The sequence below is a fragment of the Carassius carassius genome, chromosome 41 (genome assembly GCF_963082965.1).
Source record: "Carassius carassius chromosome 41, fCarCar2.1, whole genome shotgun sequence".
NCBI lineage: Eukaryota > Metazoa > Chordata > Actinopteri > Cypriniformes > Cyprinidae > Carassius > Carassius carassius.
Genome location: NC_081795.1, coordinates 2,472,602 through 2,488,687, shown reverse-complemented (window position 1 = coordinate 2,488,687; position 16,086 = coordinate 2,472,602). Strand labels below are relative to the sequence as shown.

The window sequence follows — 16,086 nt, the reverse complement described above, 5'->3', positions numbered from 1 at the left end:
AAATATAAACAAGGGGTTCATGCTCTTGTCTTTCTAAGGGAGTTTTTAGAAAAAGTGTTTAACTTTACAGTCTTATTGATAGCTGAATGTATTATTATAACCAAAATATTAAAAGAAATGCTCAGATATTCTCTAAAACGCTTTAATATAGCATCCAGAAACATTGCACGGTTTAATGCAGTTATCTAAAAAAAATGCAATTGTGGTTTGGCAGAGGAGATTCTTGACGATGGAGTGGGTCTGATTGTGGAGACTTCAGGAGACAGTTTAGACAACGACTTGGAGCTCTTCACTGAGTTTGACGACTATGGGAAGGTAAATAGCTCTGCTCTCATCTCATGGATTTTGTTTCTAGATATTAGCCCGGATCTTGTGTGGCTCCTCCCGTAATGATAGCACACTTTTCCTGTCTGTGCGTGGGTTTTGTTCACGCTCACCAAATCTCGAACTGCAGGCCTTTCCAAACTCTGAACTCTGAGTGAGAAGAATCACACTGCAGAAGCGCTTCACCATCTGTCATCCGGAGGGGCTCTTACAGTTCAGTCCGTTTCTGTCATTTGTCGTGTCACATTAATAAATTTGACCCTGTCTGTCTATTAATTGTTTAATATTTCCGTCTGTCTGTCTTCATGCCTGTCTGTAATAATGAACTGGATCTTGTGCAAATAGCTTCACTGAGTGTTTGGAGATAATTAGTTTGCGTTAAGACGGGTGACAGTAAAACAGAGGCCGTTTGATTTTCTTTTGCATCCTAATTGCTTTATTATGAGGCACAATTAGCCAAATCATGGAGGCGATGATGAAGATGGTCTCAGAAGGTGGTCTCTCTCTGAAAAGTGGCAGACAGACATCACATTTAGATGTTGTGAGATTGTGTGTAGTTATTTTTCCACATCTCAAAGCTGCTGGATGCAGTCACAGTTGTTTCATTGGATGGACGTGTTGATGAATGTGTTGACATGATGGAACCAATCAGATTCTGCACAACCCTTTCATATTTACATATTTTTAGAAACCTGTTTCCAGAATTCCCTGTTCATCTTATGTCACTTGAGCACTGATGAGTTGAGACCTTACATGGTTTAAAGCCAGTCTTTGTTCCTAGTTCAGCTGATAATGTACTACAGGGATTCTCTTAATTAACGAGGGGTCCACTTTTAGAAAATGAGGTTAAATTGGACTTGACTTTAATTGGTTTCTAAATATGTGGCTTTTGTTTTTTTAGAACATTTTCCAGAACATTGTAGTCAATCCAACTAATCTCAACTACTACACATGCAAACTTCTTATATACTTATTATTCATGTGTAAAGTCAATTAACAGTTTTTAATTGGATGCACCAGTTTAGAAATCAGTCCATTTGGTCTGTTTTCACTGTCAAGATTTCCACATTTTGCCGTTGTTAGCAGATTTTTGTTGCTAGCTACAATTCACACAGTTTGAATATGCTCCAAGCTGTTGCACCAATCAGTGATGACTGTATTTGCATTTCCTGATGTTTGACGTTTCGAATATTCATGCAGAAATACAACTAGCTAAATATTTGTGGAATTAATCTGCTTGCTCCACCAATTAAATGCAATATAAATATAAGTTTTACACCCCGTCTGATCTGATCTGAGCATGATAAAACTAGATCTCTCACATTATAAGCCCGGTCTTTGAGCATCTCTGATGTGCAGAATGAGTTAGTTCTGCATCTGAAGGCTGTGTTGCTGTGGGTTTGCTGTCAGGCCCAGACAGAGAGATGCACTTTGGGTCAGCAGAGAGACAGCAGGACTCTGTGTCTCGCTGGGAGCTTGGAGAAGATTGCTTTTGGCATGCATAGACATGTATCTTTCTCTTTGCATAGCACTATCTCTCTGGCCTTTATTAAAAAGGAGAGAGACGCGTTTAGGGCAGACAGGGAATGCAAAGGAATCTATAATCAGCCTTAGTGCACTCCCATATATACACACACACACACACACACACACACATATGGTTGAATGTAATGCAGGATAACTTTAATGAACATAATTCAGGTTTTGTCTGAGTATGCTCTGAAAATATAAAGACTTCTGAGCTGTGAGACACAACTAATTATGATTTCCCTCAGCAATTTGGGTTTGTTTATCTTCTCTGCCATTATAATATATTGTGTCCCCAAAAAAGTATTTGGACACTTAAGTCAAACTTATTGTGAATTTCAATGCATTAGAAACAAAATATCAAAGAAGCTGGATTTATACACACATAAATATATATATATTTGTGTATTGCAGTTTTATTTACTAGTTATTTATGACTAATATTCATCAAAGCGATTCAACACTATATGTCCCCAAAAAGGGACACTTAAGTAACATTAAATATAAATGTCAGTGCAGCAAAATATTTAAGATGTTGCTTTTATTTGCATTTATTTCTTAAAAAAGCATGGCAGAAGCTCACTTTTTAAGCAAAAAAATTCAGAAAAACTAATTAGTGAGGCTTAAAGTCATTGCAAAAATGAATAGTTTAAAAGGTTTGTGATGAGGGTAAATCTTTACTTCTAAATGCCACTTTGTTTGCTAATGTGTTATGCGGGGTCATTCATGCATTTTTACACAAGTGTCCAAAAGCTCGCCAAAGCTCGGACTTCATTGTTATTTATTGTTTCCCTCCTACAGGATTCAGTTTTAATTGTGGGAACTTGTTGTAATGTATCCATTTTTAAAGCAGCTGTCAACACGTTCGCTTCATGAGCTCAGGTGTGAATAACGGTACATTAGCAGTGCTTCGCTGTCTGCTGGGATATTATTCTGTAGGTGGAATAGAGAGGGATTTGTACTCGCGGATCATTTGAAACATTTTTCTGTGTGATTTGTGGTTCTCTGCTTGCTGATCTCCACTTTAACAGGCGGTTGGGCTTGCGGTGTGTGTGATTAGTTATATCAGGAGACGTCTTTGATGCTAAAAGTGTTCAGTAGAGGATTTGGCAAGTTGAGTCTTCAGCGCTGGTCGTCTTCTGTGAGCAATTCTCATTCTCTTTCAGGTGGCTGATAGTTTTTGCTGTAACAGTTTTCTTTTTTTGTGCAATGCATTTCCGTTTGAAAGACTAGGGTTGGTTTCTTAATGTTTTTGAAAGAAGTTGCTTCTGCTCACCAAGGCTGCATTTAGTTAATCAAATTACTGTAAAATTTAAAAGACCTGCTTTGTGTTGTAATATTCTAAAATGTAATTTTTTCCCATGATGCACGTCTTCACTGTCACATGATCCTTCAGAAATCATTCTAATATGCTGATTTGCTGCTCAAGAAACATTTCTGATTGTTATCAATGTTGAAAAGGGTTGTGCTGCTTCATATTTTGTGGTAACCATGATACATTTTTTCAGGATTCTTTGATTGATAGAAAGTCTAAAAGAAATGGTGTTATTTTGTGACATTATAAATGTTTTCACTGTCACTTTTGATAAATTTAATGTATCCTTACTGAATAAAAATATTAATTTATTTTAGATTGTCCTGTCGAATCAGTCAATCGTGCCTATTGTGTGTGTGTTAGGGCTGGGACAACGCGTCGAGGTCATCGATGACGTCGACGCAATAAATACGTCAACGCAAAATATGCGCATCGATTCGTTGACCTGTTTTTATTTCTCTAAAAAACGTTTGCAAAACGTTTACCTTATGTGCGCTGAATATACGCAATGGCCGGATCAACATTCTGTCCAACGTTATATAACCAATCCAGGGGTTTTTCTGCATTGATCTTTTTTTTTGGCGGCTGTCAAAGCCTTATTTGATCGGTGAGTGATGTAGAATAGAATGACTGTGCTGCGCCTGACAGGGCGCGTGCAAGAGAGAGCCCCGGCTGCTCGCGCACTCACAGTCTTCAAACTACACGAGCGCTGTCTTGCTCTCGCTCTCTCTCTCTCTCTCTCTCTCTCTCTCTCTCTCTCTCTCTCTCTCTCTCTCTCTCTCCCTCTCGCTCTCTCTCTCGCTCTCTCTCCCTCGTGCATATTAACCAAAATCCTTAGACACGATAGAAAAAGGGCGGAACGCCAAAGTTTCACTTGGAGCATTCAGAGATTTTTTTTTCTACATGACAGGCTGCTGGCTCCCACTGTTAATTTTTATTTTTTGGAAAAGCACTCTCTGTATTAGCTTAAAGCCCTAAAGTTTACATTGGTTGCTGTATTCTTTCAATTGCTCTAAACAAGTATTTTGGGTGACCTTTTTTATTGAATGCTAGACATCAAGTTGTTGTTATTTTCATCTGAAAGAAGAACTTTTTTTCAGTAAGCTAGGCCCTATGTGTTCAGTAAGCTTGTTTCAGTAAGCTATGTGTTTTCAAGGCTTCAAGGTTTTATTGAATGCTATCTCTATACAAGTGCAAAGTAATGCATTCTTAGTCAGTCTTTTATTTAGTAATTTTAAGAGCAATAAACATATATTGCAATGTTAAGGAATTCATGTTTTTTTCATTCAGATATGTAAATCAACATGTATAAATTGTTAGTAGTCAATTAATGGGGATATAATCGAAATCGAATCGGTCTGAAAAATAAATCGTTAGATTAATCGATGCATCGAAAAAATAATCGCTAGATTAATCGTTTAAAAAATAATCGTTTTATCCCAGCCCTAGTGTGTGTGTATATTTATATGAATAAACACACACAAATAAATGTACTATATATTTAAGAAGTATAATATATATATATATGTCTTAAATACATATGTGTGTGTGTGTATTTACATATACATATAAATGTACACAATACACACAGACAAATATTATGTAAACAAAAATTTTATTTTGGATGCAATTAATCGATTTGACAGTCCTACTTTCAAAGATAATTTTTTTACTGACCTCAAAACTTCATTTAAAATTAAACGGAAATTAATGGAAATAGTCCATTTAAGTTTCTTACACATTGACAAAGAAAGGACGTTCTCTAGGGATGGTGCAACAAAAATAAATTAGATCTTTCTGACATAGGGCAGCATGTGTTTGCATAGCTGAAGTGATTCTGTCGTATCATTGTTCTGCGGTGCATCTCGTCAGCTGCTGCGCTTCACCATCGCAGCATGTGTTCACGAACCGAAATGAAGCCTGAATCACAGGATCTGAAGGCACATTTCTCTCTGTGCTCTTTCAAGTCCTAGTGCATTCATTCTGTTTATTTTCCCCCGCTGGCTGTCTCTCTCTCTCCACATGGCAGTTCAGATGATCAGTCTTTATGAAACAGACACTCGCTCCAGTCCTATATAATAAATCATAAGGCATGCTGACAGCGGTTAGACAGTATACACAGTAAAACCCTTCATCACCTTTTAAGCACCACTGCTACAGACATACATATGCAGATGGACATTTTTGGCCTTTGCGTCACGACTCACAGTCCTCTACAATAAGAATTGCATTTAAATATGACATGTCGAGTTGTTAAAAATACCTCAGAACCCCTCTGGCAAGTTGTTTTTGAACCAGAACACATTAGAAATGCATCTATTAATGGCCTGGTGAACCCGAAACCAGCCTAATTTGAGTCATAATTACAAACCCTGATTCCAAAAAAGTTGGGACACTGTACAAATTGTGAATAAAAACAGAATGCAATGATGTGAAAGTTTCAAATTTCAATATTTTATTCGGAATACAACATAGGTGACATATCAAATGTTTAAACTGAGAAAATGTACCATTTTAAGGGAAAAATACGTTGATTTGAAATTTCATGGCATCAACACATCTCAAAAAAGTTGGGACAAGGCCATGTTTACCCCTATGTGGCATCCCCTGTTCTTTTAATAACAGTCTGCAAACGTTTGGGGACAAGTTAGTCAAGTTTAGGTATATAAATGTGTCCCATTCTTGTCTAAAACAGGCTTCTAGTTGCTCAACTCTTAGGTCTTAAGTCTTCTTTGTCTCCTTTCTGATATTGCTCCACTATTTTTCACCGTAGCATTGGGGGAATTGGTGATCCTCTGCCCATCTTGACTTCTGAGAGACACTGCCACTCTGAGAGGCTCTTTTTATACCCAATCATGTTGCCAATTGACCTAATAAGTTGCAAATTGGTCCTCCAGCTGTTCCTTATATCTACATTTAACTTTTCCGGCCTCTTATTGCTACCTGTCCCAACTTTTTTGGAATGTGTAGCTCTCATGAAATCCAAAATGAGCCAATATTTGGCATGACATTTCAAAATGACTCACTTTCAACATTTGATATGTAATCTATATTCTATTGTGAATAAAATATACGTTTATGAGATTTATGAGAATTATTCCATTCCTTTTTTACTCACAATTTGAACAGTGTCCCAATTTTTTGGAATTGGCTTTGTATTGTTGCATGCTGGATATAGAGCTTAAACCAGCCTAAAGTGTTTTCGAATGCTTTTTTATGATTTTGAACAGCTAAAAACTTATTTTTATTTTTTACCACTTGTCTGTCAAGACCATGGAACTAACTTAGGCTGATTTAAGTTGTTATTTTAAGCAGGGAATGGAAGGAAATTCCTTCTAAATGTGGATTTCCTTCCCTTTGTGTAGGTGTGATTGTTTCTTCACACCGTGGAGCCTTTTATACTCATAATACGATCAATAAAAAGATCCGTAATTCCACTGGAACACTAAGTTAGTTTCAAGATTCATACTTCAAAGATTTAGCACTTCAATTGTGGTCACATTTACTGTTGTTTGGCTAATTTCCTTAGCCGAAATTTCCATAGGAATCCATGCAATTGGGAATTTTACATGATGGTAAAAGATTTCCCCACACAGATTTTAAAACGGATTCAATATGATTGTGTGAATTGACCGCATCGACTAGTATGCATCTGATAATGGTGTGGTATTTCTGTTTTATTGTGTGCAATTCATCACTGCTTGTTTTTTTCGGAAGAAATCATTATAATGCGGTACTTCACTCATCCTCTTTAGACTTCTACTGGAAAGTGTATTCATTAATTATCCATTAGACAGCCAGTGAACGTCATAAAGCTATCAGAGGTGATCTCTCATTAAAAACAGTAAGTTGTTGCATTAAATATTATCAATAATAGTGAAATCGCCAAAGAAACTGCAACCACCAGCGTTCCGATTTGGCTTCTCAAGTAAAGGTTTAGATTTTTATTTGTTTGTTTAAAGTGGTAAGAAGAAGAGGAATTCTTAAAACAATATTCAAGAGTTTATTTACTCTGATTTGATGATGCATCTTGGTAAAAATGTGTAATATTCCCTAATTTGATGATATTACCTAAACTTATGTAATATTACTAATTTTACCTAAATATCATTCAGTATTTTGATCAATTTCGCAAAACAAAAGCAGTCAAATTTCAAAAGTTTCAAAGTATTCAAAACGTATCATTCAATTTACAGTCTGCAAAGGAGCAAAAAAGTGCAAATTAGGATTACTCATAAACTGAGTTGAGTTTTTATAAGGGATGATACAAGGCTTCCATGAAATACATATTTTGTGGAAAGCAAAACACCGTAAATTAGTATGGATGAAACAAGTATGGATTTAATTTGGCAAATATGAAGCAGCGTGGTGTAATAAACTAGTCTTTCAGGCAGACAACTAGTTCTTATTATTTGATTAGTTTTGCATATCCAGAACTACATGTCTGTCTCAGTCTCACAGCATTAATATTCTTGAGCGGCTGAACTCACACAGCCCATCACGAACAATCAGAACAACCTTGTAAAGGAGATTCCTTCAACTTCCTCTTCCTCTTTCCATTCACCCTTGATTGTTTTTACATGTGTCTTGAGTATCTTAACTTATGTAGCTCAGTGTTTGCTCAGCGTGGCAGGAAGAGTGAGAGAGAAGATAAATGAGGTGGTGTCGCATCAGAATGGGCGGGTGAATACAGATTTGGACGAGCTGAGAGAAGGTGGGCGATGAGTCTCTCTCTCTCTCTCTCTCTCTCTCTCTCTCTCTCTCTCTACTTTGTTATTTGTTCTATTTGTCGTGAGCGGAGAGGGATGTTGTCGGGTGCTGCAGCAGTGAATCTGTGATTTCTGAGGCGTTTCCTGAAACTGATCCAGCGTCAGTGACGGTGGGCCGGCGTGTTTCTCTCCGAGGCTGTTTCTGCTGATCCTGAGTCAGTCATGTCTGTGCTCAAACGCAACAGACACAGCAAACGCTCATCGGATTCGATCTATGACCTGCTGCACCTGGTGAGAAGCGTTTTATAATTGCCGTTTTTCTCAAATCGCTGTCTTTTATTGATCAGGATAGGGCTTTGGGTTTCTGCGCTGGTATTTGTTGGTGTTTTGTGGATTGTTGCTGTCAGAACATCAGATGTTTTGGTTTTCTAGTAAAAAGTGACAATTATTATTATATAGTTCATGCACATTTTACTATGAGAATACCATGTTGTTGTTTTGTGTGATGATGATTTTAAATATCATGCATATCGTCATAGATCAAAGTACTATCATGTTAACATCTAATATTATGATTTTAGGTTTGTACTATTTTATTGACCAATCGGATTATAATTGGAAAAACTTTAAACCTGCCTACAGTGGTCTTGGCATGATACTAGACTGGTCTCCAGATATATTTTTGTTGGTTTTAGGGGGATTTTAGAGACTTTTGAACAGTTACAAACCAGTTTATCCATGCTCAGAGACCAGCTTAGGCTGGTTTAAGTTGTTATTTTAAGCAGGGTGTGGCGATCTTGTTGGGATTTCATAGAGGAAAATTGATTGGAAGTGTGGATTTCCCTTTGTGTAACACATGTTTGTTTCTTCAGAGCATGCAACCTTTTATACTCATATTAAGATTAATGAAAAGATCCCTAATTCCACTGTAACACTAAGTTCATATAAAGTCAGGAATGTGTTTGGAAAACATTTACTAATGTTGGAATATAAATCAAACACCCTTATCTGTGAAGTCACACTGCAAGATTTCATACTTGAAGTCATATTTATCTTTATTCATTGCAAATGTTCTTAAAAATTTCAATAGGAATCAATGCAATTGGGAATTTCGCATGAGGGCTGAAGATTTACCGTACACATTTAGCAATTGTTTCACGTTGGTCATGTAAATTGGCAATGTTGACTGACAGAAAGATGCTTGGTTTGAAAGTGACTCTTTTTGAAAACACTGACAATAGACAATGTACTTTTTGGCCTGCAAAATGTCACTAATGTGATGCATCTTTAGGGTTAGGGTTTGTTTAAACAGGAGGTTGTGAGCTCTACACCTTAGCAAACACCACTAACAAGCGTGTTTTCCTTTCACAGCAGTGACATTGGCATTTTCCCAGCAGTTAATGTGTTTTCTAGTGTTGTGCACTGGACGTGCGGGGTGGCATATTTTCTCTTTTTGCTGTTATGCTGTTCTGAGACTCAAGGACGTTGGGAGAAACACTGTAATTCATCCGTTGTTTGTCCTTGCGTGGGCATTCGAGGACCTTTAAGACTCTCTCCGCTAATGAACAAGGAAAGCAGCTTTCACACGTTTAAAAAAAAACTGTGTCAGCCAAAATAAGCATCTGTAGTCTGCTAAATAAATAAAAGTAGTTTAAAGTCAATGTTAGCACTTTCTCTTTGCAAAATGCAAATCACAAGGTTTGTTTTAATGAGTAGCTGGGTACATATTTTGATGAACCTGACAGTTTTGCTTATCCTGAGCTGGGTCTTATTGATGCTTTGGGTTTCTGTGCTGGTTTTAGTTGGTGCTTTGTAAACTGTAGCTCTCGGAACGTCAGATGTTTGGATTTTCTTGGTAAAAATGCTATTTTTACATAGTGGTAGTATGTTAATACTATGTTTTTTGCATTATAGTACCATGAAATACCTTAGAGTAGCCTTTAAATATAATGCATATCACCATATATCAAAGTACCATTGTGTTATCATTATTAATATGATTTTACCGCCACAATACTTTTTTGTATGGTTTTACTTGCTAGTCTTTGATTGCTTTTAAAGACTAATCGGAATGTGATTATTCTGTGCTTTTGCATGCTCTTGTAGTTATTATTATAGTTAACTATGTGTAACTTGTAAAAAATACTAAAACTAAAATTGTTACTTGAAAAAAAAACTTATTTTATTTCAGCTAAATGTCTAGGCAATGCTTTTATTTTTATTTATTTATTTTATTAGCAACGTAATGTGTTAAAATAACTACAACTAAAACAAAAATGATTGAAAACTATATTGATATTTAAAAAAACAAATATTTTTTTTATTGAAAAAAAAACATATTTTTTTTAATGAAAATATGAAAAAGAACTAATTCAAAATACTTACAAAGACTACAACATTATCTCAATGAAATGTAATGAACACTGTTACATAGAGACGTAAAATAAAGCTTATTTACATTTAAGAGTGCATTCTGGGAAACCCGCCGGTGTCGTCATGCTTTGCTTCTTCTCTCCACAGAAAAAACAACAAGTTTAAGTAGCTGACCTTTAGACTCTGTTTATATCACGGGTTTTGTACGAGGTTTTCTGTGTGCAGTAGCCTTGATCTTCCTCTTCAAATAATCTCTTATGTCTCTGTTTTCAAAAGCCTCCGATATGTCTGCGTTGGTGGATGTTTGGCGTACGAAAGGGCCACTTCTTCTCTCCCGCTCTCGTAGTTTCCTAATGTACTTGTCTCAAGACTGCCGTTTCAGAGAATGATGGAGAAATTCAGTGGAAAGCTGACAGCAGCTGTATCTGAAAGCGTGTGAAGGTGTTTCTATGATAACGGGATCACTAACATCTTGACAGTTCTCTCGCTGCTTGTACGCCGCAGTTGTGGCAGCTGATGATGTTTTAGCTAATGACTAAAGTGACAGGTGAAGCCCGACGCCCCTCGGAGATGATATTCTGCATCTCTTAATTGGGACCTGATTTATTTGTTTACACACAGACAGAGACACAATGTGACGCTCCTGAGGAATTATTTTTTTAATAACACATAATGTTCCTGCTAACTTACAGATGTCACTGAAAGTAATCACACCTGATGTAGTCTTTGAAGAGCATAAACAGCCCTTGTGCTTTATTTACATGCATTTAAGTTTGCTGAGATCCTGTTACCTGTAAAAAAAGAACATGCTTAGGATAATGCATTGAAATCACTTCCAGCGCCTTTAAAGCAATGAAGTGAGCTTTTCTCTACTATCTGCATTGCCATTGGCTTTCGGTGCACTGCATTATTTTTTTACTTATTTGAATATAGTTGAACTCTAATCAACTTGGTTGCATCAGCGAGCACTTTCAAGTATGATTCAGTAACGTTTGCAATAAAGTTTGGGTCACTGAAAGTTTTGTTTCAAACACTTTAAGCTGTCTTCTCAGTTTTGGTCAAGTTCATATGTACTTGTCACCTTTAAAAAACAGCAAACTGTTGGTGATTTAGAAGGAAACTCTTCAGCATCAACAGAAAGAGTGAAAGAGAGTGAGAGAATTAAAGATGATTTTAAATAATTAAATAATGATTAATTAATTGTAATTGGTTCAATATTTGTATTTTTTATTAATTGGTATTAATTTTATTTTATTTTTTTGTGTTAATAAATTAATTAATGCATTTATTTATATTTAGTCCAATATTTGATTTATTTTCTTAATTTATTATTATTAAATAATTTTAATTAGGTAATCTTTATTTATTTATTTACATGTGTAATGCATGTTTATTGCTTAATGCTTTGGCAACATCGTGCTACTCTACACAGTCAAGCCAGTAAAGCCCATCTGAATTAGTTTCAATATATTTTTATTTTTTTCTGGAAATTGTAAAAATATAATGGTTTATACATTGAATAATCATGCAGTAATGTCTGTTGTTAAATAGTGCAGTGAATGAAATATTTTAAATTTTCTTTACATTCTTCGTGTAATTGGATTATTTTCTCTTTTTATTTGAAACTTCTAAGACACAACCAAAAGATCAGATCAGATTATTCATAACAAATGAATGAGTCTTGCATCAGTGTGAAACAGCTTCACGTTACAAAGCACTTGAGTTAAAAACAAAAGACTCAAAACAGTAAACACTATTACTGTAAAATGACTCATTTGCACTGCAGAACAGACCAGTCAAAAACGTCATTAACAACTCAAGCTGTGATCTTTTAACATGTTCTTCATCATCTTGACTTGTCTGGGACACATTCGTATCCTCAGTTTAACGTTTCTCATGTGTAAATAACATACAGCTGTCCTGCCTCTGGCCATCCCTTCATACTGATCTAGTATAAACAGTGTAGCAAAAGATCTACCATTTGACACCCATCCCAAGCAGATAGATAGATGGATAGATAGATAGATGGATGGATGGATGGATGGATGGATGGATGGATGGTACTTTCTCTCAGTCCGTCAGTGTAACTGTGAGAATAACGGTCCATGTGCCATCACAGCCGTTCCCATAGCAACCGCATCCATGGACAGGTGCTTATGTTTTGGTTGGCGTTCAGAAGAAATGAACACATTTCAGAAGAGCAGGGAGAGAGAGAGAGAGAGAGAGAGAGAGAAAGAAAGGAGAGGAGAGGCAGAAAATAGAGCAAATGAGTGCTAATGATTTTTTTTATAGTGTTCTTCATCTGAGTGGCTGGATCCAGCTGCAGGTGCTGCAAGTGTGTGTGTGTGTGTGTGTGTGTGATAATAACAGCACAGGACTGTCAGATGTCTCAATCATCACGACTGTCGTTTCTCTCTCTGTAGAGTACAGAGCAGGTTGCAGCTTTCTGCCGCAGTCTGCACGAGATGAATCCCTCGTCTGAGGTCGTCTCTTCCTCGTCCGGCCCGGAGTCTTCCTCACTTCCTCCCATCAACGCCACTCCACGCCAGCTCTCCGATGCCGACAAACTCCGCAAAGTCATCTGTGAACTGGTGGAGACGGAGCGCACCTACGTCAAAGTCAGTACCTGTGTGTGTGTGTGTGTGTGTGTGTGTGTGTGTGTCTGTGTGTGTGTCTGTGTGTGTGTGTGTGTGTGTGTGTGTGTGTGTGTGTGTGTGTGTGTGTGTGTGTGTGTGTGTGTGTGTGTGTGTGTGTGATTAATCAGACATATTCACCTGTGTGTTTGACTTACATAAGTTTGTGCCCTTCATCGAGTCGAGGCCTGAAGGGAAAGAAATTGTGCCCTTGGCTTGCCTCTTTCTGCCAACTCTCACTCTTTGGCTTTGTTTGAAATGGAATACTAGCATAGAAGATACTGCCTTAAAAATAGCATTTGAAACCGAATGCAATGATTTAAAACAGCAGTTTGTCACATGACCTCACAGTATTCTATGCAGAGAGAGTTATTGTATACTTAAAGGGATAGTACACCCAAAAAAAGACAGTTCTGTCATTGCATTTGTTTTCTTCTTCTTTGGAGCACAAAAAAAGATATTAGCCCGTTGCAAGAAATCACTAGGCATGTTCTGAATCATTAGTGTTGCCAGATCTTGCTAGATTCTCTCTGTATAGCTCATGTTTGCTCGCTGTGTTGAGATCAACGACAGAGCTGTGACAGTATTTCCTCGTCTCTCTGAGGATGGCTGGGATTACAGTTACACCTTCACTGACATCCTGTTCATCACTGGGAATATTTGTGGTGTATTTGGATTCATCTGCCTGTTTGAGCAAAGAACTAAATCAACACTCTGAATGAAGCACTCCAGCAGAAATGAAACATGACATGAGTGTGTGTGATGAGGCTGAGCAATATAGCTGGAGAAATTGTTTTATATATATATATATAGAGTAATGTATGAATATCTAAAAAATGTTATCTGTAACAATTTAATAACATCAAACGATGAATGAAAAATATGTATTATTAGATTGGTATAAATTATATATATTTTTTATTTATATCAGTTATTATAGTTAACTAAAGCCATAATAAAAAAAACATTTTTGTATATTTTTTATGACTCTTATGGGGGATGACTCTTAATAGGGATCTTTTGACCCATAATGTTGACCAAACAGCTACTATCTACCAAGTGCATTTTAAATATGTACTGCATGTAAATACAGTAAAAAAATGTTTTTCAAAATAATTTCAGTTTTAACAATGATGCCTTCTATTTAATACTTTTTGTATAGATCAGTGTAACAATGCATCTTGTGCTACATGTATTTTTGACTAAAACACTTAAAAAGATACTTCAGGATGTCTGTGAACACTTTTGAGTGACTCAAATGATTCACTGAATCAGTATTGTGAACCAGTCAGGTTTATAACAGTTAACAAACTAAAACCATAAAAATGTTTTACTTAAAATAAAAACACATTATATTTATATTTAAAAAAAAAATACACTTATACACAAATTACAAAAATGAATATATAAAAACCATATAGACATTAAAAACACACAACAAAATTACCAAAACTTTGAAATTTAAATCAAAACAGAAAATATGAAAATAAACTCATTCAAATTATTAATAAAAATTATAACAGGATCTCTGATGTTAAAATTATCTGCAATGAATTATTTTTAGGGATTTTAATTTCCGTTATTTTTCCTAATCGACAACTGACGCTTGTTAACTAATTATTAACCATTAACTGACAAGATTCTTTTAAATTAGAAAGTATAAGTGTCTGTGATTCGTTAAAAAACATTTGTTTCCCGGGGATTCATTTTACATGCGCAAAAAATATGGGAAAAAAATTTATTCATTTTGGCTTGTCTTTTATGTTGCTATAACTTTATATTCTATTTTTTAATCTTTTTTTTTTTTAAATAAGCTACTGTTAATTGAAAGGATTTTTTGTGGAGTGAGGAGAATTAAAACAGCATCGCTGTTTACAGTGTTTATTATAATGTTTATAAACTTTTCGCATCAGCATTAGAACTATTTCTGAATGAAATAATAAAATGCTACTTATTAATAGGCTATGCAATGTATTTTATTTTCTCAAAAAAAAATGTTTTTATATGTGTAGTGTAGCCTATTTTAACAATGCTTCAAAGCATTTTAAATATTAAGTTAAATTACTGAAAATAAATAAATAAATGACTTTTTAAAGCGTTTAAATGATTGTGTTAATCAGTCAAAATCCTTAACGGTCAGTAAACGGTTAACCGGTTAAAATGACCATCCCTAATTCTTTTATACACTAAGGTTAATAAATAGCCACAAAATTGGTCAAATATACAGTCAAATATATTGTTAATATTGTAAATGTTGCTCAGGCTGTTCTTTTAATATTATTGTGTGTTCTCTCTCTCTTTCAGGATCTGAACTGTTTGATCGGGCGATATTTAACCCCGCTGCAGAAGGAGTCTTTCCTCACTCAGGATGAGGTGAGTTGAAGCGCTGCTGATGGTTTCATGTTATTATCAGCTGGCGCACTCAAACACACCTACAGAACACAGAATGATATTTCATAATCATCCTGATGGAGAGCAGCGTGTAGGAGGACACTGAGACAAAAGAAAAGAAAAGAGAGGTAGAGAGTGGGAGGGAAGAAAACTTACATCAGACAGAAGAGAGGAAGTTCTCAATCTACTGTCTGCGTCTCTGCTCCTTTAATGCCCTACATATGAGAGCTGAGCAGACACTGAAGAGATGTACTTCCAGCAGTATGGAGTCTCTTAAAGGTTCAGACAGATATCTAGAGAGCACTATATAATGAATATTTCTATTTTTAGAAATGTATTTTATGTATTATTATGTACTGTTTTAAGTATACGTTAAAGTGAATATCTACAGTTTTTACTTATATTTGTTACTGAAGTAATATTAAATATATATATATATTTTTTTTAGATATATTGTATATATTTTATATTATTTGTGTGTGATATGGAAGCTCGTTTCTACCACTGAATAAAAAGATATAAAAGGTAATTGTGACTTGCCTCACGACTGCAAGTTCATATATAATTATGAACTAAATATAATTGGACTTGAACTCACATTTACAATTCTGAGAAAAAAGTCAGAACTGCAAGTTATAATCTCAAAATTGAGAATTTTTTTCTCAGAATTACGAGTTAAAACTCTTGAAATTGATTTTTTTCTCAGAATTGCGAGTTAAAATGTCAAAATTGTCACTTTGTAATTCGCAACTGTGTGTTTACATCTCACTTTTCAGAGAAAAAGTCTGAAAAAAAAGATATAGTCTCAATTACA

General features: G+C 35.6%; 1 protein-coding gene across 7 annotated transcripts in view; it reads left to right on the top strand.

The window, feature by feature from the left end:
- LOC132123418 (rho guanine nucleotide exchange factor TIAM1-like) overlaps nt 1-16,086 on the top strand; it is an 83,434-nt gene that overhangs the window by 61,937 nt on the left and 5,411 nt on the right. For 6 of the 7 annotated variants that reach the window (XM_059534009.1, XM_059534011.1, XM_059534012.1 and 3 more), the window contains 3 exons: nt 215-315; nt 12,672-12,866; nt 15,186-15,254. In XM_059534009.1, coding sequence (XP_059389992.1) covers nt 215-315; nt 12,672-12,866; nt 15,186-15,254 — 365 coding nt within the window. Of the gene's footprint in view, nt 1-214; nt 316-8,113; nt 8,167-12,671; nt 12,867-15,185; nt 15,255-16,086 lie in introns of all 7 variants that reach the window. The other variant, XM_059534015.1, reaches the window with a different exon arrangement.